This window comes from Lissotriton vulgaris, chromosome 1_1 (assembly GCF_964263255.1).
Source record: "Lissotriton vulgaris chromosome 1_1, aLisVul1.2, whole genome shotgun sequence".
NCBI lineage: Eukaryota > Metazoa > Chordata > Amphibia > Caudata > Salamandridae > Lissotriton > Lissotriton vulgaris.
Window position 1 is genome coordinate 79,473,141 of NC_141685.1, and position 27,975 is coordinate 79,501,115.

General features: G+C 43.2%; 2 protein-coding genes across 2 annotated transcripts in view; both read right to left on the reverse strand.

Moving 5' to 3' along the window:
* The window catches only part of LOC147737417 (uncharacterized), a 171,931-nt gene that overhangs the window by 74,640 nt on the left and 69,316 nt on the right, over nucleotides 1-27,975 (reverse strand). The gene's annotated exons all lie outside the window — the stretch shown is intronic.
* LOC147737418 (uncharacterized) lies at nucleotides 43-27,959 on the reverse strand. Its single transcript, XM_086923957.1, has 5 exons — nucleotides 27,912-27,959; nucleotides 23,570-24,577; nucleotides 22,986-23,097; nucleotides 15,440-15,915; nucleotides 43-492 (listed from the first exon to the last, which is right to left on the reverse strand). The coding sequence occupies exons 1-5, from the start codon at nucleotides 27,957-27,959 to the stop codon at nucleotides 43-45; spliced, it is 2,094 nt and encodes a 697-aa protein (XP_086780083.1).

The following is a 27,975-nucleotide window of genomic DNA, read 5'->3' on the forward strand; positions in this document are numbered from 1 at the left end:
GTTGGTTCCAACATCGGCCCCTTGATCTGCCTTGGCCTGCCCCTAAAAAAGGCTGGTGAGGAAATTCCGGTTGATATGACTGCCAAGGGCCTGGTGGTTGAAAATGAGGAGGAAAACCCCATGGGGTCGGTGGCCACCAATGTTGATAAGCTGGGCCACTGTATCCTCTCCTAAAAGATCTCCTCCACCCGCCTCTATACTTTTGACAATTATTAACTGTGAGATCAGAATCACTTGAATCCCATCCAAACTACTCCCAGAGTATGTAGAGCCCAGGCGTTTACCCCTGTTGTTAAAGGTAGGTGCCACATAATCGTCACTGGTGTAAGGATACACCACCTCATGCTTGAACTTTGCCAAATCCTTTTTGAATTTATCAATTTTGGATTTAAGAATGGAATCTTTAAGATCTTTGTTGGCTTTGTTGGATTCTTCTTGATTTTTCTTGAAGATAATGCTAGTGACCTTGGTCTTTATCTGGGCTTCCATCACCTGTATTTCCATCAAAATAGCATCAGCTATCCTCTTGGCAGTGCATATAATTAAAAGTAACCAGTCCCTGATACACCCCCCAGGCTATTAGGGACCAATGCTTGCGAATTGCTTTGTCCTGCAAAAAGTAGCCTGGATGCATTGGTCACAATCAATCCTGGAGGTGCGCAATTACCGCGCAAATACTTCGCCATAATGGCACCATGTATGACGGTGAGTGAGTGGGATTTCTTCAGGGTGGTAACCGAATCCCAGTCATCAGCTGCAGATGTAGATGGACTGATAAAGTTGTCTAATATACTAGGAGTATTATCAAGTATACTCTGATAGGTGGCATCATCAAATGCCAAACCGCTGAACTCCGCCATGATCAGACGACGTCTTGATCAGCAAGATTGGAACAGGATAAAAACTTCTAGTCACAAATAGAAGGAAGACAGGATATAGAGATCAACTGGCTCTTACTTTTAGAGAACCAGGACAGAACACAATACACCCACGTGTGTGTACTTGTCCGGTAACAAATAATGTGAAATAAAAGACCCGCAGCCATCAGCTGCACACAATTGCCACAAACACAAATCCTCTATGAAGTAAGGGTCAAGGGGAACATATTTAAAGACCTACAGCAGATTGAATCCCCCAATCCTCTACTTAATAACAACAAAACAATCTGGTGTATCGATAAGTTACTGGCATGATGTTTATACCTGTCCATAGTGGAACAGTTGCGCCTCACGCGCAAAAATTTGCCAAACGGTAAATTGTCCCTTAAAGACTTGGGATGTTGGCTGTCATATTGCAGTAGTGATTTACATGCCATTGATTTACGGAATAGTTCACTTGCCAGACTAGTAGGGGTTGCATAGATTCCTTGGACCCTATTATGAGGGCCACTTGATTCCCATATAGACACTGTTCGTCCCAATGTTTTAGTTCCACTCTAGTGGTGGGCACATTAAACTTTGTCTTATGGAGATGGATCGAAGATCTATCAGCTGCAGATGCTAGAAGGATAGACAACTGCTAAACCGCGCTGGCGTGGTACAACTATCGAGTTTCTGGGTTCTTCCAAGTGTGCTAAATTTGGAAATTACAGTTTACGATATGATGAGGTCAATGAGTGGCTTATCCTCAGAATAGGAGTATCATACTGTAGTTGGCAAAAGGCCCCTTTTCTATGTTTATCACCATGCAAATGTGTGTATGCACTCTTAGGAATTATTAACAGCAAAATATCGACATGGATTACCTAGGGGTAGGCAGGCAACATTAAGACATCAAGATAGGGCCACATTAGCACAAAGTTTTTGGACCTCGCTTTTTCAAATAAATATCTTAATAAATATCTTTTTATTTCTGGAAGCTCGATATTGGGCAATTACAGTGCACGACATGACGACGATATTGAGCAGTCTGTGTTTCAAACTAGAAATAGGAGTAACAGACTGAATGTGGCAAAATGAATTACAGCTTGTGTTTATCAACATACAAATGCCTAAATGTGACCTTAAGAATTGGCAACAGTAAGAATTTCTGCTTCTGCCGTTTGCAATAGGGTTATGAACATTTAGATTTCTTCTTTTAGTCTACATAAACATGACTTTTGGACTTCGTTTTGGTCCTTTACGAACCACGCACATTAGACATAGAGCGGGTATTGAAGATCTGCACTTATGATCAGTGAGGGTGTTTCGAATAATAAATGAACTACTCCTTGAATGGCGATGATGTCATTTTGTAGTTGTCTTGTTTTTTGAGACCACGTGACTGGTCTCATGTGACTCGTACTCAAAGTTAACAATGGCCGCTTGCTGGTGTTTGCTACCTTCCCCGGGCTCAGAAGACAGACTGGGACACCGACGGAAAGGTAAGCAGGGTGGATAAATTACTTAGGTCAAGTGGTTTGTAGCTTTGTGTAGCATCGCATATTTTTGGGACAGCACTTGGTAACTGGGGTGGTACCAAAACCGGCAGAATGGAGCTGTGGTTTACATATTTAACATATTCCTCAGGCCTTGTTTTTCTTTCAGTTCGGTGTAGCATTTCATATTCCTTTTACAGCTTTCTATTTTTGGATTGGGACCCAAATCGGCATAATGAAGCTGTGGTTAATATATTCTTGGGAGCTGGGTTCTCACTAACGCATGTGTTTCTGGTGATGCCGTGAGCAATGTCTGAGCTCAGTTGGCAGGTTACTTTTTCCGAGTCAATCAGGCTCTGTTTGACAAGGGAAGCGCTTTGAAATCCTCGTGACACCATTTTCCACACAATTAATCGAGCTCGTCCATTTTTACAAGACACAGGATTTAAAATCAAACCTTGTGGATGCCTTGTATATACACATTGACAGAATAGGACAGACAGTCTAGCTTGTTAGGGAGACAGGATAGAGATCACAGTGTATCAGAGATCGTCATTTAGGCAATCACTGTGGTTCATACATAGCTTTTATGTGTTTTAATGTGAATGAGAGTTTATCATCACATTCTTTTCTAGGGCGGGGTTTCCTGCAAAACCTGAGTCTGTGCCAGGTGAGGTGAGGCCTAACCCTACACAGGATAGGTGAGTGTACCTACTTACAAGTTTTATATTGGAGAAGAGAGGGGACTGTGTGGTACTCAGTTCATGATTAATCTAAAGGTATAGTTGTGTTTCTTCCTCTGTAGGTGTGGGAATCCTCCATCCTGTATAGAGGTATTTGTGGTATTCACAAATGTGAACACTGTGATTATGGTTTTTTTTCACAATTTCTTTATTGTTTTATTTGTTGCAGGAGCTAATATATAAGAAGGTCCTGAAGAAAGCCGGGGCAGTGTGCTCTATTGGCTGAAACTAGTTGACCTAAGACCGGCGGCATATTTGTTAGAAACGCAGCACCTGCACTGTTTTTAAAAGGCATATGAGTGGACATTAATAAAATTGTTGGGTTCACTACTATGCTCTTTTTAAATTCTCTCACTAACACTGCACTGCAATTTTTTGTTTCAATCTGAGTACTTGGGACTACAGGCTTTTAGTCATCTAACATTGTCGTGTAAGATGTTCTGACTCTCTGGGTCACAATCTCAGATCACGGTATCATCCCCTGAGTTAATGGGGTGATGTGACAGGGAAGCTAGGATTCCAAATGATGACACTGGCCACGAAGGGCAGTTGATGGAAATCCTTCTTTCATCTTCCCTGAATAGGGTTGTGCGTATTTCTTAGGTTGTTTAAATTTGAATTCGACTTGTCTGTAAGTACCAACATTTTCTTTCTATGTTTCCTCTCTCCTTTGGTTTTTTAGATATCATAGACCACCAGATTGTTTTGTTGGTATTACTATATTGAATTGTTAAGAGGAACAGGAGATGAAGGAGAAGGAAGTATAGGAGAAGAACGGTGCACAGGAGATGTGGCAGAGTCCTTCTTCTTGGTAGGTACTACAGTGGGTGTTGTATCTGCCTTCCTCTTCTTGTGTGGTATGGTGGATACAGCACCTGTCTTTGGATCAATGTAGATCTTCTTTTGCAGAGGATCAGGTTGATAAAGTTCTTCTCCTTGTGTAACCTTTGCCGGCGCCGATTTTTTCGGATCCAAACGAGGTTGCTGCTTGTCTTTAGCCTTAGGAGGTGTTACAGTGTCCTTTGGCGTAGTTTTCGGCACCGAAGGTGTTGTTTTCGGTGTGGTAGGCTATTTCGAGCGCTTGGGTGCATCCGAATCAGACCTAGTCGGTTTCGATACCGAAGGAGATGGCTTCGGAGTGGAAGCTGGTCTCGTCGGCTTCGAGGCTTCAGATGCTGGCTTCGCACCTTTGTCTTTAGAAGTCAAAGGAGCAGAGACTACTTTCGGTTTCGTTGCCGATGGAGCTGGTGGGATCGGCACGTGCGGCTTGCTCGGAAGGCTTACTTATTTTCTTCGGAGCCGGGCTCGATGGCGGGGCTTTCGAAGTGATTTTTCGGTCTCGACTGGGCCCCGGAGGCGGAGTGTTGACCTTTGCCTTCGGTTTGGGTGCTGTGTGTGGTGCAGGGGCAGTAGTACTCATGCACTGACCCAATGTATGGAGTCATCCGAGTCGTCTGCCTCGATTTGGAGATCATCGGAATCCTCTTCAGGAACGAGCGGTACCTCCTCGTCGAAGATATCCACCGATTCCAGAGCTGATCTCTGCATGTCGTGTCGACGGGCTCTCTGATCTCGGATGGTTTTCTTGGATCGAAAGGACGCGCAGGCTGTACTGCTGAATTCGTCGTGTTCTGGCGATAAGCACAGGTTACAGACCTCGTGGTGGTCACTGCATGGAAACTTTGCTTCACACACAGGGCATTTCTTGAATGGCATCCTTTCCATGAGGTGTGGGCCTCACGGCGTGGATAGGCCCAACGGCCTGCGTCGATGAGCGGACCTCGATTGTCAGACTTTAATGGTAGACCAAAAACTCTTTGATATCAAAGATAGTTTGGCTGTCTTACAGGACTTAAATGAAATAAGAAGAAAACAAAGTAACGTGTTCCTGAAGCCAACCACCACTGAAGAGAAACGGACCGTCCCAGCAAGGCCTTTCTGGATCCCAATGCTTGGTGATCTGGTCAGAGAAAAGATCGTGGACAAGAAGGAATTTGGGCATTCTTACTGACAACCCGTACCTGTCCTAGCAATCCACGGATCAAGAACAGTATTACTGCCGCCCCTTGCTGGAAAAAAGGAGAGCAGGTTCGTGTCTATCAACTTGGTCAAACCACCTCATGTGGCCGATCATAAGCAGTAGGCCAAGTGGACTCCGCCAATGTAGCAGACGCCCAGCTCTGGCTCCTATCCAAGAGATTCAAACTGAGAGACTCATCACCTTTGAAGAATCTGCAGTGCGAAATGAAGGACTAAGCAACAAAGCTATGGCACTTGTACCTCTTGAAACCCAAATAACAGTTAGTCAAGAAACGCCTGTCTACAATGAAGTAGCATCTGACTGCACAAATGTTACAAGTAATCCTGAGGTTCCAGCGAGTTCAACGAATCCCGATGCAATCCCAACAATTGACAGAACTGCCTCTGGCTATTTCATTAACTTTGATACATTTTCCGAGGATCCAAGCGAACCTAAAACTGCGCCAGTAAAAAGATCTTTGAAAGAACAAGCAACAGACCTTTTTCATCACCTGGAAAAGACTTATTTGGTTTCACCATGGATTGAACTTTGGATTGTGTTGGGTGTGCTTTTTATTCTACTTTGGTTGACTCTGGTAATAACTTTGGGAATGCTGATAAATGGAAGATATGTCACAATGGACACAGCAAGTAAGAACATCAACTTACTTCTCAAGCCACACAAATCATCTCATCGTGAACAAAGAGACTTGTCATCAGTGAACATCACAGCGGGTCCTATACCAGGGAGTATAGCTTGGGACAGAACTAATTATGACATGTTTGGCCCGTCAGAGCTGTTGAAGATTCCACACCAGTTCAAGATTTCCTTGAATGACTTTGTTTCATCTAGTAAATTTTCTGATGATTGGGACTTCGAGACTGTTAATAATATGATGTCGGACTTTACAAATCATGAATACTTAGAAAGTTCATCAGATTATGAACACATGTATTGTTATAATCACTATGGTCATCATTTCTTGCACAAATATGCAAATCCTAGAAATTTATTAATGTATAACCAATGGGAACATTGTCCTACGCCACCAAAGGGTAGCTCAAAAACGTTTTTTAGAAAATGTCCGTACTTTTCAGAGTTCAATGTATCCAATCCGGAATCATTTCACTAAAAAAATGTAAACAAAAACAGGAATGAAAAGTATGTTAACAAATACCAAGCAAATTTATTCTCCAGCCTTTTATGCTCAACTGTCTTCACTAGGTTTTTAATCTTGGAAAGACAATATTGAGACAAAAACTGTCTGGGGCACAAAAGATTGGCAAGTGCAGGGGATAGAAGCTTTATTTAGAGCCTGCATCATGTGAGAAGTTAGCCTGGTATATGATGTTCACTATTTTAGTGAGCACCTTGCACCAGTCCAAACAACCCTTATGCTGATGGTTTAAAGTCAACCTTATAGACCAGCTATCCTAGTGGTAGCATGGACAAAAGCAGTCTTAGGCTAAACTCAAGAGGGCATTGAAGCCAGCTGTTTTACCATATGCAAACCTTTTAATACCAAATGAAAGGACACCACACAGGTTATATATTCAAAATATATATGTATTTATTTCTAAACAAATCCCCTTAACTCTTTATGAGCACAGGAGCACAAGCGTATAACAAGACACTTAATATAGCATACAAAAGTTGCACAAATATGGATAGGCCCTGGTGGCCCCTAAAACCATATATTAAAATAGTGGTATAAGAACCACGTCACAAACAATGGTAAGGCCTAGGGCCTTGGGAATCGCTGGGGCTACACTGGACTAACAGCAGTTAGGGAGCAGGAGGCCCACAGGATGCGGGTGCAGTGTCTAAATGCACATGGGTGCACCTATAGAAGTCAATGGGTGCGTAAAGTTAGAAAGTTGCAGATTTGGAAGTCTTCCGGCTGGACTAGAACTTAACCACTTAAAACTAGGACACTAGGGATGTAAATCTCTACAGGAGCACCACAGTACTCGCGTTACCTCACCCACAGGAAGCAGGTGCATAGGTGTCAAAGTGTGTCGGGTTTCGTCGTGGAGTTCTATGGAGCCTTGGAGAAAAGGTGCTGCAGGCGACCAGGAGAGAAGAGTCCGTTTGGATCTATGGGTTGATCGAAGATGTAGAGTACCTGAAAGAAAAGGGGGCAGAGTCTGGGTCACTAGCCAGTGACCAGGAAGGAACCAGGAAGGAACCAGGTGATGTCGGGTTGCTATCAGGTGATGTCGTGAAGCTTGTCTCCGCTGCCACGTGGACCAGGAGGTGTCAACGACGACCAGGTGGTGGACACAAACTGTCCCACGAAGGCTCTCGCTGTCGGCGGTGTTGGTTCTCGATTCGGAGTCAACAGGCCTTGGCAAATGCAACCCACGCAGGATTCGAAGATGGCTTCTGGATCAGACCAGCAAGGTCTGATGGGCTGCTCCTTTTCAGGGGAGCAAGGGCCAGTCTGGAGCAACCAGACAAGCATTGAAAATTCGAAGGCTCGTCGTCACAGAGGCCACTAGCCAACGGGCAAGTGACCGGACAGACGTATCGAGCAGGAAAATGCAAAAGGGCTCCACGCAGCACTCGGTGAGTGTGGAGAGGGGATCTTCGGTGCAAAAGCTGCTCGGGGCTGGGGCTTCTCAATCCCCAATGCACAGCTTTGAGGGTGCCTCAGAAGCTGCACAGAAAGCACTTAGCTGGCTTTCAAAGATGGCCGGTCCCACGTCTCACGTCTCCTCCACGGGTCTCAGCTTTGCTGTGGCTGTGGATCGGGCTGTTGGATGTCTGGAAGTCCGGTTCTTGTCAGGCTCTGAGGTTCTTTGGTTTCCGACATCGCCTTATGCGGCCGCCATTTTGTGTCCTGTCACCATTTTGTGTTGCCCTCACTCAGGCGAAGCGGCGAACTGAGTGTTTTTGCCTTTTCCAGCTGCTATGTGTCTTTCTGTTAAAAAGTAATCCCCTGCCCTGGTTTAGGAAACCGATGTCAGGGTCTGTCCAAGTCCACTAATCAATTTCTAGGCTGATTGATCCCTGTCTTGACTTACTGTTTGGCTTTCCCAATTCTTCCCTTACTTTATCTTATCCGACTGGCCTTCGCTATTCTCTTCTTGTATTCTCATTACACAACTATCCTTTGAGGCACACGAATACGTCCCGCCACCTGCAAATTGGATTGTAGGCACTAGCACTGATTAACTTGTGGGGAGGGGTAACACACAGGGCCTGAAAGAAGGGCGTATTTGGGACACTTGATAGCTTGTTTTCCAACTTTTCCTATTGGTTACCATTGTATGTATTGGGAGTATATGTTGTAAATATGTGTGCTATAAAAGCTTGTGCGCCACAAAGTGGCAGTCTCCTGAGAACCTACTCTGTACTTCTGGGACAACTGTGCTCAGCTGCAGCTAATAAACCTGTTTTTTTACGCCTAACGGAGTGTCTCGTGTCTCCGTCCGACAAGGCAGGTGAACCCGGAGATTTTAGGCATGCCCTGCGCCGTCAGACCCATAAGGCCCGGTTTTTCAGCTCTGTTGTTTGAGCTCCGGTGGGAGCAACGATAAAGCAAACCGTTGAGCGCTTGATGGTGCCTGCTTGCACAGGGTGGTCCCTCCTTGACCACAAAGGAGATTCCTCAGTCTTCTACGTCGAGTAGGATGTCGAAGGGTCCAGAGTTCCGTTTCAAAGTTTCAGTCAGGATTATCTAAAGTCTATGTACACAGCTCCTACCTTTATTCCAAATCAAGGGGCTGGATTACCTGCTAGGTCCCTCCTACGGGTGGGACCCAGGAAGGGGGTGGCTACACCCCTTTCCCTTTGTCCAGTTTCGCGCCAGAGCTGGGGCTGGAGTGCCCCAGCACCGGTTTGAACTGGGCTATGCATGGGCCACCTTGTGTGCCCCAGGCAGTGTCTGGTTTCATTCAGCCCTCCCTGCCCCAATCCACTATCTCCTGTCTGGGGTGGTGCTAGCACCTCCCTGTGACAGGAAACCTATTGTCCAGGCCTCCCCTGCCAGAGTTTCGGTCAGCAGCAGGAGGCCAGACTTGTGTCTGTGGCAGCAGCGTCCATTTTGTGATGCTGAGGCTCTGGTTAACTTTAACCGGGATTAAGGTTAGTAACATGTCTTCTCCCTCTAGAAGGGTGGAATGCTACCCCCGTTGCCAGAACTGGCGAGGGGGTAGTATTCCAAAGCGTATGACACCTTACACGACATGTTTTGATAAAGCCAAACCAAAGATAGCATCTAATCGCGAGGATTATAATGCACTTAAGAGTATATGGTATGGCAATATCCCAGAACAGCTATAAGGACATGGATTCGAAAGCTGCAGACAGGCTCAGCTCATGCTAGAGCACCATCTCACATAAACCCAAGCACTCTGCCTCCAGGATTGTTAAGGCCGGCCATAGGAGTGACTTATAGGTGTATATGTGTCCAGATATAAGGTTAGACATAGGTATACAATATCTAAGCAAGGGGTGATTACACGACCTTGCCCCATCTGAGTGATCAGCCAGTTATGTCAGTTTGGATGGCCAGCCAGGGGTGGTAAAAGATATGCTGCAGCCCCTGGTAGGCCTTGGATGCACTTATGCCCTGGATACCTATAGTACTCTGTACAGGGGCTCATAAGGTGACCCAATCCCAATTGGTGATGTACCTAAAATACATGGTTGTGAATTTAGAGAGAGAACAGCAGGGCTGTGGGTCTGATTAGCAGGCCCACAGCCACATTAAGTCAAAAATAAGTGAAGCAAAAAGCAAAAAATAATGGGGTGACCATAGGATAGCAGACCCTACTCTCCTACACATCGTCCCTGAGCAAATTATGTTTTTGAATGACACTGTCCAACAGATGTCTTATCTTGGGTTAGCCAAGATAAAAGACTTGAACAATCCGTCTATACCTGCTCCTACACCTGCTAGTGATAACACTTCAGAGGGGGGAGTCGATGTACATACTATTTTGCATCACAACAGAACAGATCCAGATTGGAATAAATGGTTGATCTTGGCCCACAGACACAAACAACTGTCAAGATAGATTCCTGAATAAAACAATGGGGTTCACATTCATTAGGCCAGAACCAAGATATGTTCAAGGACAGCATCCAGGAATAGTAACAACATACAGTGTAGGGAAACTTTGCCTTGATTGGATACATAGATCTACACTTAAGGAAGTAAAGCAACACTTATTTTTACTTAAAGATGGCGCTGATCTTAGGGAATTGTTGCTAGGACCAAGAACATCACGTCATAAACATTTTATATATGCCGGTGTCTTTGCTGCTTATAATGAAGCATGGAAAATTACGCAAGCAGAGACTGCAGAACGAATACGAGAAATTGATCGTATTCATTTTGAGAAATCTCTCTCTGTGGTTGACAATGGGTTAACAACTCTGTGGTCCAGGATATATTCTTTATGTAGCATAGTGTCTTCTGCCATAGACATCATGGAACAGGACTCGGTCATGTTGCAACATGGTCAGTCGCAATTACGTTCTATCATGCTATTAGGCTGGACGTTGCAAAACCTTCATTCAGGCTATGTGCTGTGACATTTAATCAATACTACGTCACTGTTTTCAGAATTCAATCTCACTGATAAACAGATCAAATTGGCACATAGGGGAGCAGACAATACGGTGCTGAGCATTGAAAAACTGGAAAGATTGCCATTTTACTGTCGCTGAAAAGCCAGTTATGGAATGGATTATACATGGAACAATCACTCTGCCTGTTACAATTTTCTATTTTCAATATTGCCTACAACATATACCAGTAGGCACATATAAAAGGTTGGGTAAATAATACATCAAGACATCCAGGGAATTGCCGTACACATACAGATGTTGGAGTGGGGGTAGTGAAGTGCTTCTTAGCGGGGAAAATTGTAAAAATGTACCAAGCGGTTCACTCCTATTTCAGGGCATAAACGGGGCCTGCAATAGTTCCTTTAAAAACTTATCCTGCCACCTGCAAGGTTCACCAGCCGCGGTGATTGATCCAATTTTTGGACAACTCTGGAATGGGAGTTACCTTACATTGAATGATCGCAGCTGCTGTGGCATGTTGCCAGGCATACCATATCTAGTAACTGTCAGCCAGGGTCACTTGCTGTATGCAAGTATTGTTTCCTAAAACCAAGACAGCCACGAGTCGCCACTTTGGCCTTCACTGAACATCTCTTCTATACAAATTGATACTTTAAGCAGAATGAAAGCCATTCTTTTTTTTAAAAACTGTGCCACTGACCTCGGCCAAAGAAACCTATGATCTGCAAGTCGCAAGGACTTCTGCAGACTTACATGCCCTCTTAACCACAAATTGCCCTATAGGTTTCTCAGAAATGTTAAGTCGTATCTTAAACATGTCGGATACGAGTGGTATTGTACATGTATTTAAGACCGTATTTTCTGGACTGTTAGCACCTTTAGAAGCAGTCCTAGTAATATTTCCAAACTTTGTGCACTCTGTGTTTGGCGGATTGCCTCTCATTTTGGAACTCGCTGCAGGAATACTATTTTTGCTCCTATTGCTGCGATATGGCAAGTCATTTCACAAACGACACCTAGTTCTCCATGGAGAAAACTCTACTAGCAACGAAGTGTCGTGAGCGCATCGTCCAAATGTTGGGACTACCTCGTCTAAGAGAATTAAATACCACATGGTTTCTGTCATTCAGACCAATTTGGCAAGATTGCATCCTACCTGTTCTATGCTGCCTGCTATGCGGAGAAGAATGTGTGTTAGACACATGTCTCACACTCCCATCAGTCATGCCAACGGATGTTGATACTTTGGTTGAACCAGTAACGGCCCATGCACTGTGTTGTCCCCAGCGGCTACTGATTCTGATAACTGCATTCATTGAGATCTCACAGACGCAAAATGCTACTGCTGTAATTCATGAATTTTTATCTTGTGTTCTGATTAACTTGGACATATTATATTTGTCAATCTGTAACTTGGAAGATGTTTTTTTTTTTATAAAACCGAATAAAGTTTGTTGATAATAATCACTAGGGGATTCATTTTCAGGGTAGCATGGTATCCCTCACAATAACTCTAGGAGTCACAGTCCACACAATATACATGCTTTGTTCCCCCTACTTACAACCTTACATGTACCCCCAATCACCTGCCCAAACCTCTCCCTGCTGATGCCAATGTGGTCCTCCGTCATCCCACAGACCATATTTTTGGCCCCTTTGAAACTGCCCATACAATAAAAATGCTGCAGTTGTAAATACATATCAACTACCATTTGTTGTGTTTGAAACATTTTATTAAATAATAAAACCTAATAAACATAAGCTGATTTTTAAAGCAAAACAAAACGTCAGTTGCCATACACATAAGACACAAAAGTAGTACATAAAAATCAACATACTGTAACACAGCAAAGTTTTGTAGAGCATAATTCCTAATTTCGGGCAATCTTTAAAGTTCAACAATAGAAATGTACATAAAGAACAGGAAAGGAAACAAAGAAGGTAGGATACAGGGATTTCATTAATGCAACTGTTACTTGCGCTGACTTAGAGCGCCTTTTAAAACTTTTTAAATCGTTTTTTGTTGTTTTTGTGCATTATTGCTACTGCGCGCTGATTGCTAGCGCTTCAGATAGCTGTTCTAGTGCTGTATTGTACCTTCTGCGTGCTGATTGCTAGCGCTGGTTTCATTTGTGTGTCACTGCCTACCTGACGGTACATCTTTTTTCCTGCTCTCCTCATTTTCACCACCTGAGGCGGAAAGCCGGGTGTTCTCCTGCTCCTGACTTTCGTATCTTTTCCTTACCTCTTTTCCCCGTCTTGCTGGGTGGCATCAGCATCGCAGTGGATTTTCTGGCTCATTTCCCCATACCTGCCCGGCTGACTAGGGGCCGCAAGGTATCCTGGGACCAGTAGGCTAGTAGGCTGCATTCTGTATTCAGCGGCCATCTTAGGAGGATTTCTGGCACGCTGGTCGGCGGACTAGTGGTGCGGTCTTCCTCACCTTCGTCGGATTTTTTATAAATTTAGAGGCCCTCATCTCCGCGCAGCAGACGCGCGGTGCGGGTGCACCTACTATCGCGCCAAAGGAGTGCCTAAGGTAAGCCCGTCTGCGCCCGTCAGCATCCCATAGGCGGACGGGTGCGGGCGGAGCTTCATCCTTTTTGGTCTTAGGCCTCTTACAGCATGCGCACATACACTTCTGAGGAGCTTCTTTCCTTAAGAGGAAAGTCTAGTAATTGCTACAGATTCTTCCCCGGAAGACATGTCTGTAAAAAACGTTGTTCGGCTTGCGGATGGGGTACGGGTGGCCCTCCTGTGTCATCTCCTCGTGACTAGCCCATAGTTCTGTCTTGTCTTCTTCTTAATACTAGGTCCCTTACTAGACACTCCCTGGACATTTACAATCTCTTGGCCGACACAAACCCTCTGTGTCTCTTTCTTACAGAGACTTGATTGGGTGAATGTTCGGGACCCGACCTAGCGTCAGCCATTCCCCACAGCTATGCTATCTTCAGGAAAGATAGGGCTCAGGGCAGAGGAGGCGGCTTAGCCCTAATAGTCGATAAACGTTTTCCCTGCACTATCATTTCCACCGACGATATTGCGGGCTGTGAATCCCTGGGGTTTTCTCTCTCCTTATCCCCTCATCAAACTTGGGCTGGGCTTCTAGTTTACAGACCCCCGGGACCCCTAGGCTCTTTTTTTTTAAGAGCTTTACACAGCTGTGACAGCTCTGTGCCTTAAAACGGACCAGTGTCTGCTGCTGGGGGACTTCAACATACACATGGACTCAGGCACTGATGCTGATACCATCAAGGTATTAGACGTTAGCACCCCATTGGGTTTGGTCCCTTTCATCACTACTCCCACACATAACAAAGGACACACCCTGGACCAAGTGTTTTCCACCACCTCCATTGCTGTGTTTCCCCCCAAACCCGTTTTATGGTCGGACCACTATCTTGTTAAGTTCCAGATCTCTTTGGCCAATAAACATCCATCCCGACTTTTAGAATGCTCACGTCAAACATCGAGAGCCTTCAATCGAGTATCCCCGGATATGTTGGTGCAAGCTCTCTCTTCCCACCCCTGCCAGCTGACTGGCAGCCTCGAAGCCTATCTAGACCTCCTACAAAGCTGGCTGGTTGAGAGATTTGACGAACTAGCTCCCACTACTACCTCACGTAAAAACTGTAAACGGGCTTCTGCCCCGTGGTTTACAGCTTCTCTTGCGGATATGCGGCGTAGCTGTAAGAAAGCGGAATGAGTCTGGCGCCGTTACTATGATCCTTCGGACAAGAATGTATATAGGGAGTCCATCAAGCTCTATCACTGCAGCATCACTTTAGAAAAGAAAGCATATCTCGCTAAAAGAATTGAGGCCGCAGCTGTTGCCAGCAAGGAAATCTTCCTTATTGTTAAGGAATTTACTGTACCTAGCTCTGTTCTGCCCACGCACCATCACTCTGAACCCTGGGTGTCTCAACTGGCCAAATTCTTCATTTCTAAAATCAAGACCATTCCTTTCCCCCTACCACTTTAACAACTCCGTCTGAAATAGGTGCCCCTTCCTCTATGTTCCTTCCTGATGATGGTTCTTTTCTGGCCAACTTTTCCCCTCTTTCGTCGACTTCTTCTCTAGATCTGATTTCTAAACTCAAATCTGGCTCACCTCTGGATCCTTGTCCTGCAAAGTGCCTGGGAAAAATGGCCCCAGTGATCAATGATCTTATCAACCCGGTGCTCAACTGTTCAATGAGCACGGGCGTGGTCCCTCAGGCCTGGAAGCATGCCCTGATCCTACCGCTTTTGAAGAAGCCTAATCTAGACCCTTTGCTGCACGCTAACTACAGGCCTATCTCCCTCCTCCCGGCTTTGGCTAAAGTTGTGGAGAAGCACGTCCACGCCTCTCTTTCAAACTTCCTGGGAAACAATAACATTTTGCATGATACCCAGTCGGGTTTCCGTGCCAATATGAGTACGGAGACGGCATTATTGGAGGTCACTGATGCCATCAGAGAGGTGCTGGACGCAGGAGGCAAGGCCATGTTGGTAATGTTGGACCTGGCGGCGGCCTTCGACACCGTTCCCCGCGACGGTCACCTTCTCAGATTAAGGGAGATCGGGCTGCGGGGAGCGGTGTTCCATTGGTTTAAGTCCTTCCTAGCTGGCCGCCGCCAAACGGTCTGGGCCCCCCCCTTCTCGGCCGAGATGCCGCCATTGGAGGTAGGGGTGCCCCAGGGCTCTGTTTTGAGCCCTACTTTGTTTAACATCTATTTGGCACCCCTGGCGGCTCTGGCGGAGTCTTTCGGCGCCCAGATCGTGTCCTACGCTGACGACACCCAGCTTCTCTTCACCGGTCAGAAGGGTGCAGACTTCGATGGCGGGCAGATCACAGGCTGTCTGGGGGCTGTCTTCAAGTGGTTTGAACAACATAGCCTTAAATGCAACTCCGATAAATCGGAGCTGCTGTTTTTCGGCTGTCCTTCTGACCCCAGATGGCAATCTTGGTGGCCGCCGGCCATGTTTCCCCCCACGGCTGCCTCCCCCATGGCCAAGAATCTGGGAGTGCAGATCGATGATGGCCTCACGATGAAACCCCAGATCTTGGGCCTCGTCGGCAAGTGTTTCAGCATCATCAAGATGCTTAGGAAATTTCTTCCGATGCTTTCTCTCTGTCACTGGAAAGTGACTGTTCAGGCTTTGATAGGTCCGCGCCTGGATTACTCCAACGTTCTCTACCTGGGCCTGCCGGAGGTTCTCCTCTCTCGCCTGCAGGTTGTGCAGAATGCTGCTGCCAGAGCCATTTTTGGCTTTCACAGCAGAACAAGCGCAACGGCATTAATAAAAAAACTTCACTGGCTTCCCATCAAAAAAAGCGTGGCCTTTAAGGCTCTCACACTGACCTTTAAGGCTCTCCATGGCGAAGGAGCAAAATACATCAGAAACCGACTGGATTTCTACCTGCCTTCGAGGACTCTGAGGTCAGCTTCTCTGGCCTTGGCACATGTTCCATCTATCAGAAGAGCCCGAATTGGTGGTCGTTCCTTCCGCTATCTTGCTCCTAAACTTTGGAACTCTTTGCCTGTCTCCCTGAGATTGAACACTAATCTTCTGGGTTTCAGGAGGGAGCTAAAGTCCTGGCCCTTTGTCCAATAGTCTTATGTTCGGTCTGTCCGCCCCTGCTGCTCCTCGGAGTAGCTGAGCATTATATAAAACCAACTTAACATAACATAACATAATGCTTCCTACATATAGAAAAACAAAAATACTAATTATTTTGCTTAGGCAATAAAGTCCTCACATTATAATACTAAGAGAAATATATTGAACAATGAACATTTCATATGTAATTAGAATTCAATTTGAATATTGTATCCTCCTCAGCATTATTTGACTCATGATTACATCCTGAATGCTTTCTGGAAAGGAACCACCTCATGGGGTTCAAAATCACATCTTTTCCAACAATAGGATTCAAATGATAAACTTGAATTTCAATTCAATTTATTGATTTAGGCCATTTTAGAGATCAACAATTTGAAATATATACAAAATCCATACACTTTTGTAAAATTGTCTTCTAAACCTGAATTCCATCCACTTTTTGATTAAACTCTCCCCATTCCAGCAAGCATCATAAGACCACTTGTTATCTTCCCAATTAGTGATAATGTTTCGGCTGGCAACAACAATAAATATGTTTAGAATTTAACCTCCGAAAGCAAAAACATGCCATTTCTGAATCATGGTGCACAATAAAATGTAGGAACACAAGGGCATATTTTGGTGTAGCATTTATTAAGGTTTGACCAGACTTGAAACTAGAATTCCTGATTTTTTGGACATTTAAATGTCATATTTTTGATAGAGTTCTATTAGACCCAGCACAAGCTCACCGAAAAATAGAAGATGACTGAATTGTACTTAGAGAAAATGTGCTGATAAGTAATCTATTGATGTAAAATACAGTGGTCAGGCAATGCCTGTGCATCTAATCTATTCAGATTTAAACTCCATAGTGTGTTCAATAAATTGACTGAGCATAATACTTAAAGGTCCATCTCTCAGATCAGTTCTAGTACAGTTTTAGTTGCGATAACACTAATAGAGATCATTGATAAATAGATTTTAAAAGCCATGGGTGGAATCGATCCTTAGTCTAAATCTAGATTATTGTCTGCAATAGAAACCAGTACAAACAGATCAAATCTAAAATCATTGAATATGTTTATTATAGTGGTTTAGAGTAAACCCAGAAGACACACATTTTTCCTGAAACTCAGAAAATGTATCTAAAGATTATGATTACATCCTATTTTATGTCCAGAGACTGCTTTAGCTGCTTTCCTGTTTAAGTGACATTTGCAATTATATTTAACACAACATTAACGCTGGATGTCAGAAATTCTGTCTTTAAGTATTGTGTAAGAGTTATGTGTGATGGTTTTTATTTGATCTGAAGCAACACTAACACTAAATAAGTACATGCACCGGTTATCATCCAACTAACATTATTAGCAAACTTAATTTGGAGGGAATTGAGAAAAATGGCCTCATGTTTTATTGTTAAAAAAATACACTGGTTCAGTGATTCACAGAATTTGCAAATGCTAAACCCCTTTTTGAAATGTACTAATCCCAATTAACAATTCAGAATTTGGAAGGGGAATGTTAATAGTTTCCCTTCTGAATATTTAATACATTGTTAAGGAATATATTGAGCTTTGAAACCATATGTGGACTGAAAAACAGTAACAGGAGGTAGTAACCCAAGGGGACATTTGTGAATCTGAAAGTAAAATGGGGTGCATTAAAAATGCCTTATTTAAAAGCTATCACAGACAAAGTGGTGTGCAGACTCTACAAGCAACCACTTTTAACCAAATGGATTATTAGTACATGAATCTCAGTATTTCCTAAATTGCTGAAATTTAGTCTCAAATATTTTTGTAATGTTGTGTAAATATTTGTTCCTGTTAGTTCCCCTTTCAATATTGTCATGAAATGTACCTATTCTTTTTGTCAAACATATTGAAATATCTTTATCACAATTTTTGGGGCATTCTAAAAAGTGTTTTCACTCTCTAACTTGAAGCTTCCTAAGAAAAATACTGACGCCAGTTCCTGGTTTCTCCTAGATCATTTAGCTTTCTCACTAAAACAAGCACAATATTGATTTGAGAGAGGTGGTTATTGTAGTCATAGGCACTGGGTTAGTTTAGAAAAGACCAATTCCTTAATCTTTACAAATAATACTTGGAAAAGTTTATGTTCAATAATTTCAGATAATTTACTGATAAAGATATCAGATAAAGATCCCCTAATTTCTTATGCCTTGTGGTATCAAAAATATGATAGAATTAACAGACTTCTCTTCTAGATAAATCCAGGTATGAGAAGGTATTAAATGAGAGTATCAACTTTCTGTTATTTTAACACATTTTCTCAGTGCACAGAGTATTTTCCCTACATAGATCACAACATTTCATGCAATGGTCTGTGCTTGAACGAACAATGAAGGTGTAAAAATGCATTTCTACCACAATCAGGAAACCCTTGGGTCTCTGACGATTACTGTTGCAAATGAAGACCTAGCTAAGATGAAATATCCCTTTAAAAGGACGATTTCCCTCACCCAACATAGTTGGCATGCTTCCTTATTGGGAATCTCTTTGCACCATGAAACAACCCACTCACTAAGAGGGAGGAGTTCAGGCATATTTTGTTATAGAGAAAGGTATACTAAATATCACAATAATGAGCTCAGGGTAGTGGGGGCAGCAGAGTGAAAATTAAAACTTGCTAAAGGGTATTTGGTTTTCATTATTTGTACGCCCCTGGGCCAGGATTAAAAACAGGACACTTTGGGAGAAATATATATGCACTGTTAGAGTCAATAAGAGGTCAACATGTTTCAGCCTATTAACCCTCCAAAGAGGTGTTTGCAGCATTCTTCAGGACTTAATCAAAAGTTCTGCCGCTCAATGTACTCAATCAATAACAAGCATTGTCATAGCCAATAGGTCTCGCCTTTGGGACCTCATAAGTGTTTAGCCATGCACATTCAGTAACAATATGAAATAATTACTATTAAAAAAAAGAAGACTATAAACTAATTAAGCTAGACGTGACTTTATAACTGTTTAGTCAAACGTTTCTGGAGGTTTAGTATACATAAACAACTCCTTTTTTCTATGGCGTCATATAAAATTGATGCTCTAAATTTTGGTAAGAGTGCACAACGTCAAAAAATTCAATACTGCTTTTATATCAATTTACTTTTGAAAGCTTGAAGTGAAAGACAATTCTATGGGTGGCATTTGGTTATGAGTAGGCGCTATTGACTATTTCTGGATGACAATGTAATTACCATTTTTTGTATAAGATGTGTTAAAAGTATGGGTAGGGAAAATGGCTATTTTGGCCAAAGGCTGCCCTTTCTATATGCTTGCAAGTTTAATTTGTAAACAGAATCACAATTTGTTATGTGGTACACTGTAATGTTGGATTCATCTGTTTTACCCTTCTGATAAGCAAGGGATGACGATGAACCGTTTTTTCGTCCCTGGTTTTAAATGGATTCAGGTTGGAACAGAAGAGGTTTTGGTTGACTTTGCCTCAGATAATGGTTGTTTCCCGCATGCTGCTTTCATGCGACTTAAATCCCTTCAATGGAAGAGGCGGCTGCATGCCTGCATATATGGCCAGATCAGTACTTGGCTGTTTCGGTTCTCCAGTGGGGCTAGAATAGAAGCTGTTAAGGGCAGGGGCTTAGCTTCCCATTGGTGCAGCAGGTGCAGTGGCACCAGGTCCCAGATGCCTTAAAGGCCCACTGAACCCTGATAACTACTGTTTGTCACAGTTCAAACAGAGGCCTGAGGGGCCCACAGAACAATGATTATTGTTTTTTTCCACAGTCCAAATAAAGGGCAGGGGTCACATTTCCTTTCTTGCCTTGGGGCCCAGGGCACACTGGCTAGGCCACTGGTTAAGGATGCAGTCGGGAAGAGGTGGCGAGACAGGTGGATTATCTAAACAGCTCGACGATGGCACCATGCCTGGGTATTAAAGTATTCATTACAATTAAAGACTTAAGCAGGAATAGATATCATAATATAGGAATGCCTATGTACAAATGCAGCTCGATTAGCGGCAGCCTTTAACTTCTCACTTATCACCTTTCCTAATTTACAGTTTTATATTAGATGCAGACATAAATCTTGACCTATGAATATGTTTATCTATCTTTAGGTTCAAATGACCCATCTTTTCCATATGCAAGTATCAGACAGGTCGGAAACGCCTAATGGCTTTAAACTTGATAAAGCCACATTAATCACTGGTCTTGAAATACAAATGGCAGCATTAGGCACACAGAGGTGTATTCTATGTAATCTCATTATGTTCAGGGTACAGGAGAGTATTTAGGGCATAAAGCACTTTGACAAAAAACATTGCCGCCACCGTAGGAATTCAATCTTCCTTGCCCTACCTTAGTATACAAGTAGTGCCACATTCTTTGTATACCTGAATTAAATAGGCACACAAAATAGTACAGTATTTAAAGGCCCAGTTCAGAATTACATGGAAGGTGCACTGTCCCAGACTACACAACGGTGCAGTTTTCAGTGGGTGCTATCATCCCACACAGGGGGGAGCACACCAGATTATGCTGGAAAAAACATGTGGTGCCCCAACATAGGCGCAGTTGTAAACCACCAGTCTGTTAACATAGTAAAGCGTCTGGCAGCTATTAAATGAGGTGGCACGTTTCCCCTGCAGGTGGTTGGGGTCTGTCACTATCCTGTCAGGTGGGGGGTATACAATCAGTGCGCCTCCTGACTGCTTGTTTGCCTTTTCGCCCGTGTCAATAATACAGTGCAGTCCTTGGAGGAGTAGTCAATTTGTATTCATGAAAGACACTTGTGTTTCTCGGATGTGTAATCCCCAGATGATGCCTGAACTGTTCCCCAATGGGCTATTTGTACATCGTATTGAATTGTATGGTCTTATGAGGACTGTTAATAATAATAAAAAAGATTTAGTGAGTGTTTATTGCCCTCTATGTCACTCTACTTCTAAGCACCTAATACAGCTTGTAAGGTGCTTTTTGTCATCTGCTCACTTACATTATGCTTATTATGCTTAATTTAAATAGTGCACAATTTAGGCGTTTGTGTCTGCCTACAACGTGGACCTGATACAAATAGCAGTACCTACAAGGTGGATGGTACAATTCAACAAGAGTCTAAGATACTCCAGCACAGATGACTTTGCATCAACATTACGGGGCATCAGTCTTGATGGCAAGCCAACTTAAAACTTATCAGTATTGTATACATTATTATCAGAGACTATACTTGCCTCTTTGATACAACTTTACAACGGAATTTTATTAATTTGTGTACAGTTGTGTGTATACAATAAAACAACCTCCCCACCATAATTGATCTGTCTTTTCGTCTTTTTGGGATCTGGATTAGCATGCTACTCGCCGAAAAGCACTTCATCAGGGGTAGCAAGCGCTATATAAATGCAAAACCTTCCCTCTTCTATCCCCCCACATTCTTTATTAACCCAACTAACAGGCCAACATGTCCAGCTCTCATATACATTTTATATTTCCCTATACTAATTCACCACTAATCATTTTTGGATCCTAGAGTAGTGTGCTACTCGCCGAAAAAGCGCTTCAAAGTTCGTATGGGGTAGTAAGTGTTATGTAAATCTAAATACATTACAATTACTGTTTACATCGGTCTGCACTAACACGAGGATAGAAGTAGAGTGGGGATTGAGTTTATCTGCCCAGAACAAAGCATACTACAGAAAGTGTGTGAACAGTCTATATGTCGTGCGCCTGGCAGAGAAAAACACAACAGAGGTGGGAAGAAGGTAGGTAATCTGATGGTCTGACCTATGTGGAAAGAGGCAATCACTTTGGGCAGAAAATAGGGCTTACACGGAGGACTACTTTGTTCGGATGGACAGCAAGAAAGGGAGGTCTGGAAGATAAGCCTGAATCTCACTCATCCTGCAAGCAGAGGTGATGGCAAGCAAAAAAGCAGTCTTCTAAGGAGGCGAAGAGGACAATTATGTAGACGCTCAAAGGGAGCACACATAAGATAAGTGAGGTCAACTCCCACTAGGGCATTACGAAAGGAGAAGGAGAAAAGAGATGAGTAATGCACTTCAGAAATCTGTTAATAATAGGAGCGAAGGCCATGCTCAAGAGCTCGGGGTACCAGACTTGGGACTGATCGCGTTTGATCTTCTTCAGCAATCTTGGCAGAAGTGGTACACGAGGCCGCATGATCCTCCGACATGGGATGAAATCACCACAAACTGCATGACCCTTACGCACTCCGCTGCTTGCGGAACTCCGCGTAGACCGCCAGAGTTTTTTTGTCACTTTGCGGAGTTCCTCACTGAGGAACTCCGCATAGGCTTAATCTTATCATGAAAAAATAGATATCAGTCATATGTTAAGAAACAAGGGTGAGTAGAAACCTTTTGGGTGAAGTAAAATATAAGACATTATTATTGTGATTTTTTGGGCAATTAGTTGATTTTTGCAAGCACTAACACTTCCCTGTGTAAAGTAAAGACCTTGAGAGTTTTGTAATTTTCAGATACTCAAATTGTGGATTCTGTTGCAATGAAAAATATTTCCAGGCCTGACATTTCTTTGGAGGTTGCATGCGGCAGCCTACGTTATCCTGCAAGAGTTTCTTGGTGAATTCTATTGCAACTACAATATGTGCTCTCTCATGTAAAGTCATGTTGTTAGAAGCTTTTCTGCAACTCAATATACGACTTACTTTTCACCTGGTGTGGATGCATTTCTCATGTTTAGTGATATCTCCTTTCTGAGTATAACGTTTCTGGCTTTCCCCTCCTGTATATGGCTTTAGTCCAGTGTGAATTCTCTCATGTGAAATGACATTGTATTCAAGACTAAACCTTATCTGACATTCAGAACACACATAAGGCTTTTTTCCCCCGTGTGAGTTCGTTCATGTCAAGTGAGAAGTAATTTGTACCCAAAACATTGCTTGCATTTCGAGCACTCATAAGGTTTTTCCCCAGAGTGAGATCGCTCATAAAGCATAACACTGTCTTTCAGATTCAACCTTTTATGGCATAAGGATTTTTCTAATGTGGAGTTTCTCATGGTGAAATAGCGTTTTTTCTGCAGCTTTTTTGGCATTCAGAGCACTTATAAGGTTTTTCATCAGTATGGAGTCGCTTATGGTTAGTGAGGCTGTGCCTATCAAATAGGAATTTCTGGCATTCACAGAAATTGGTAATGTTTTTCCCCTGTGTGCGTCTGCTCATGTAGAGTGAGATTGAGTTTAAAATGTATGCTTTTCTGGCATTCAGAGAACTGATTATTTTGATGGTGTGTTTTCTTATGGCCCTTGTAACCATCTACCTCTGAATCTTTTCTGACATTTAGAGCACTGATAATTTTTTTTCTCCAGTGTGGATTTTCACATGTTCAGTGAGATGAGATTTTTGTCTGAAACATTTTTGGCATTCGGAGCACTGATAAGGTTTTTCCCCAGTGTGGGTTCTTATATGCTGAGTGAGACGGCTTTTTACACTGAAACATATCTGGCATTTGGAGCACTGATAAGGTTTTTCCCCAGTGTGGGTTCTTATATGCTGAGTGAGACGGCTTTTTACACTGAAATATATCTGGCATTCGGAGCACTGATAAGGTTTTTCCCCAGTGTGGATTCTTATATGCTTAGTGAGACTATTTTTGTACATGAAACATTTCTGGCATTCAGAGCACTGGTATGGTTTTTCCCTAGTGTGGATTCTTATATGCTCAGTGAGATCGCTTTTTTGACTGAAACATATCTGGCATTCAGAGCACTGATACGGTTTTTCCCCAGTGTGAATTCTTATATACTCAGTGAGATTGCTTTTACGACTGAAACATATCTGGCATTCAGAGCACTGATAAGGTTTTTCCCCAGTGTGGATTCTTATATGCTCAGTGAGATTGCTTTTTTGACTGAAACATTTGTGGCATTCAGAGCACTGATAAGGTTTTTCCCCAGTGTGGGTTCTTATATGCTGAGTGAGACTGCTTTTTTCACTGAAACATTTGTCGCATTCAGTGCACCGATAACGTTTTACCCAAGTGTGGGTCCTTGTATGTTTAGTGAGTCTCATTTTGTCACTGAAACATCTCTGGCATTCAGAGCACTGATAAGGTTTTTCCCCAGTGTGGGATCTCACATGTGCAGTTAGAAGTGATTTAAGTTTGAAATCTTTTGGGCATTCGGAGCACTGATAAGGTTTTTCCCCAGTGTGGGTTCTTATATGCAGCATGAGATGTCTTTTTTCATTGAAACATTTCTGGCATTCAGAGCACTGATAAAGTTTTTCCACAGAGTGGGTTAACTCATGTCGATATAGACTCGGTTTGATACTAAACCTTTTCTGACATTCATAGCACTGAAAAAGTTTTTCCCCAGTGTGGATTCTCATATGCTCAGTGAGATAAGATTTACGCCTTAAATTTTTTTGGCATATTTTGCACTGAGAGTGGTTTTTCCCTGTGTGCATTCTGTCAAATTCTGTGAGATAAGATTTATGGCTGTTTCTTTTTGGGCACAGGTAACTTTTTTCCCTAACTTCGGTTATTTTGCCTCGATTTTAGAGTCGGGCTTGTTTAGATAATGTTCAGCACTTATCTCTAAAAGAAATTGTGTGTAATCTTCTCAACACTTGAATGGAACAAAAAATGTCGGGAAGCAGTCCTGTAACACCTGTTGAAATTTTTCTAGCAGATAATAGTCTTTAGGTAATAGCCTCTCCGGCAGTAACTTAATTTGTGACTGAAGTTTTTCTCAAATCTATTTGTATAGGTTCTTAGCAATGCAGTATTAAGGTGTTAGTCTGATATTTAATGATTAAACTGATAAGCACCTTTTTGCACTGGTGTAATGGCAGTAACTGAGGGCGTTAGAACGTGCAGAGTACTATTGTGGATCATTAGTCGCAGAACATCAGTTCCTTCTACCCTTTCTATGTTTGGGGTAAGGTTAAGGTTTGTAGTTCTGAGGATGAGGATTTATTTACATTAGATATAGCGCAACGGTGCTCCTTTAATCCATTTTTATATTTAACAGTTTTAGATATCACTCCTGCACAACAGATAATGTTGAGGCGATTTACATAGAATTACAGAACAGTACACAATAAAAAGAAAACAATCTGAGATGGTCATCAACACAATAAAGTGGTGCATTTTTAAGGTTTTCGCAAGAGTGAGCAGAGTGGGTCGAGGTGGTATATCCCGAGGCAGATAGTCTCAAACTTGCATAACTGGTTAAAAACGGTTGTTGAACAAAGGTGATTTTCCAATCTTTTGGTTGTTAACGTGTCAGCTTCGGAGTCTCCTTTCAGCGCCTTTTCTTTGATGGGATCCAGAAGAAGCCTTTAGTTGTAACTTTCTTTTATGTAGTGTGTGCTTCCTCTCTAGAATTACATGATGCTTCAGATGAACGTTATTCTGTCATGCTGAGGCAATTTGTCTTTCTGATAATATTTCAGATGAGGATGCTGAAGCGGTCTTTCTACATTATTTCTGATGCTGTGTGCACAGATATGGCTCTGCTCTGGGTTAATGAAATGCAAAATTAGAGACTTCACTTACAGGTATAGTACTTTCCTCGCCACACTTAGATTTTTGGAAATTGTTTAAACGTAGAATGCTGGATGTCCTTCAGTTTTTCAAAATAATCCTTCTTATGGCACTGACATTCAATTGCTTAGTGCTAAATCTTGCTTTCTTCGTCCGTAATTTCAATCACTTATATTATTAAAATTAAATAGTTAATACAAGTACATTTCCAAAAATATAATTTACAAGCCAAATCAATGCAGAATTTTGAATATGCTGAGCTGTTTTTCAGACAGAGCAGAGTGTAGAATGGTAGCCTGAGAGTACTTGGATGTAGGAATGAGGTTTTGTAGAATATTCAACATTTTATTAAGCTCACAAAGGATACATGTACCCTATGGAGTTGCAACATAGAATCCCAAAGGCAGATATGAAAGTCATATGGACTGGCACCAAACAGATATTTAAAAAATATATACTATTAATTTATTTGTAATGCAGATTTCTGGGAAGGGAATGACTCATCCACAGACAACAGGCGTTTTCCCCTGCCCTGAGTTACCACCTACTTTGGCCTCTGCCTCAAGCAAATCTATTGTGTGCTGTGAGGACTATGCCTAGACCTATCCCTCAACTATGGTCCAGAGTGTGAATCAAGGGCAATGAAATTAAGGCGTACTTTCATGTGTTCATTTTATTCCACCTGATCATTAGTTGTTAGGTTTTTCTGCACCTGGATTTACTGGGCGCAGAAAACCAGGACACAATCTTTTTCCAGACAGAAAACTTAGACTGAAAAGACGCATAAGACTCTGGGTGCAGGAGAAGCAGCTAAGACTTATGCTGTTTTTTTTCACTAACTGGGGGAAACACACAATTCTTCCCTCTGTTGGTGTTCACAGTTGTTGTCGGCCTGTGATTCGGTGTTGAGTGCAGAGCGTATCGATTAGAGCCGAGGGGCCGAGCAAAGGAGGAGTTGACGAGCAAGCGGAGCGGAGCCTGGGACGACTGCCAGGGTTTGTTTTGTGACCGGTTCCCGCTTCACCCGCGTCCTGGTATACGGGCCCTTTAGGTTCTACAGATCTGCGATGGAGGCAGGAATGGCCGCTGCCAGCACCGCGGTGCTAAGGCGCTGCTGGTGCTGCTCATGCGGTGGCTGCTGCAGGGCACAGAGGGCACAGAGGAGCCTTGGCCTGACACCTGATTTATGTCAAAAATGTGTTTATTAATTTTTTTTTCCACAGGCAAAAATTACATCATCACTTGGTCCCACGCAGGGGATCAGAAAGCCTCAACAGAATTATAACAGGTGGACAAAGTGCATTGATCAATATAAATCAGCTCCTCCTCTTATTAGATAAGCCAAATGAAAGATACAGCTTCTAAATGCCCCGGAGCTTAGAGAGAAAGATAAAAAAGAAAAAAAAGATCATGCAACTTTGCTAAGCCAGCAGATAGGTCTAAAGAAAACTCAACGGCCTTCTGTAACGGTAATTTCTCCAGGTTGCTCCACCGAGGTGTTGTATGCGGAATAGCCAAAAAGTGTGGACAAACTCATCCTAACATGGGATAAGTAATTATGAATCTAACAAGAAACAAAGAAAAAAAACTAATAAAAAAACCACTTCCGGGCGTGGCTACCGGCCGAGAAAGATGGCCGCGTTCCAGCAGAGCTCCGTGACTGCAGGGCACCTTCCTCGACAATCCGCACAATAATCCTGACTTCAGCAGGCGCTGCTACGGCTGTATAAAAACGGGAGATCTTCTGGTTCCCGGTGAAGCAATCCGCTACTCCAGACTCCTAAAACTCAAGCGGCTACGAGACAGTGCAACCGAGGCCTAACAGCACTACGGAAGCCGGGGACTAAAGTTTCACGGCGGCCCGGCATACAGATGACCCGACAAGAACTGCTCCTGAACACAGAATAAAGACGGCGAAAACCAAAACGGACGCGGCTGCGCGCACAGGACATCCTCGGACTACAAGGTACTGGCGACTGCTAGAGGAGGCAGCGAGGGGGCTCTGAGTGAAAACCCGATGTTACCGGGCAGGGACTGGGGACGCCGCAGTACGGCAGCACAAAATGGCGGCACAAAATGGCGGCTTAATCCTGGAACCACCGGCCTCTCTGTTACCGCCGCTGAGCATACCAGCCTGCTCACCTGCCCCACACGAAGCACTAGCTGCAAATCAGTGACACCAGCAGGCATTTTAAGGGGCATACCC

Bases quoted from the DNA above. Each gene is read 5' to 3' on its own strand.
- LOC147737418 (XM_086923957.1), bottom strand. From the start codon at position 27,959: ATGCCTGCTGGTGTCACTGATTTGCAGCTAGTGCTTCGTGTGGGGCAG. The intron at 23,098-23,569 runs GTGCTCTAAATG...GGGGGAAAAAAG, and splicing joins CTGGAGAAAAAAAATTATCA to CCTTATGTGTGTTCTGAATG. The intron at 493-15,439 runs GTCAGCGTAGGA...ATGGAAATACAG, and splicing joins GTGAAGAGAAGCTGGGTGTC to GTGATGGAAGCCCAGATAAA.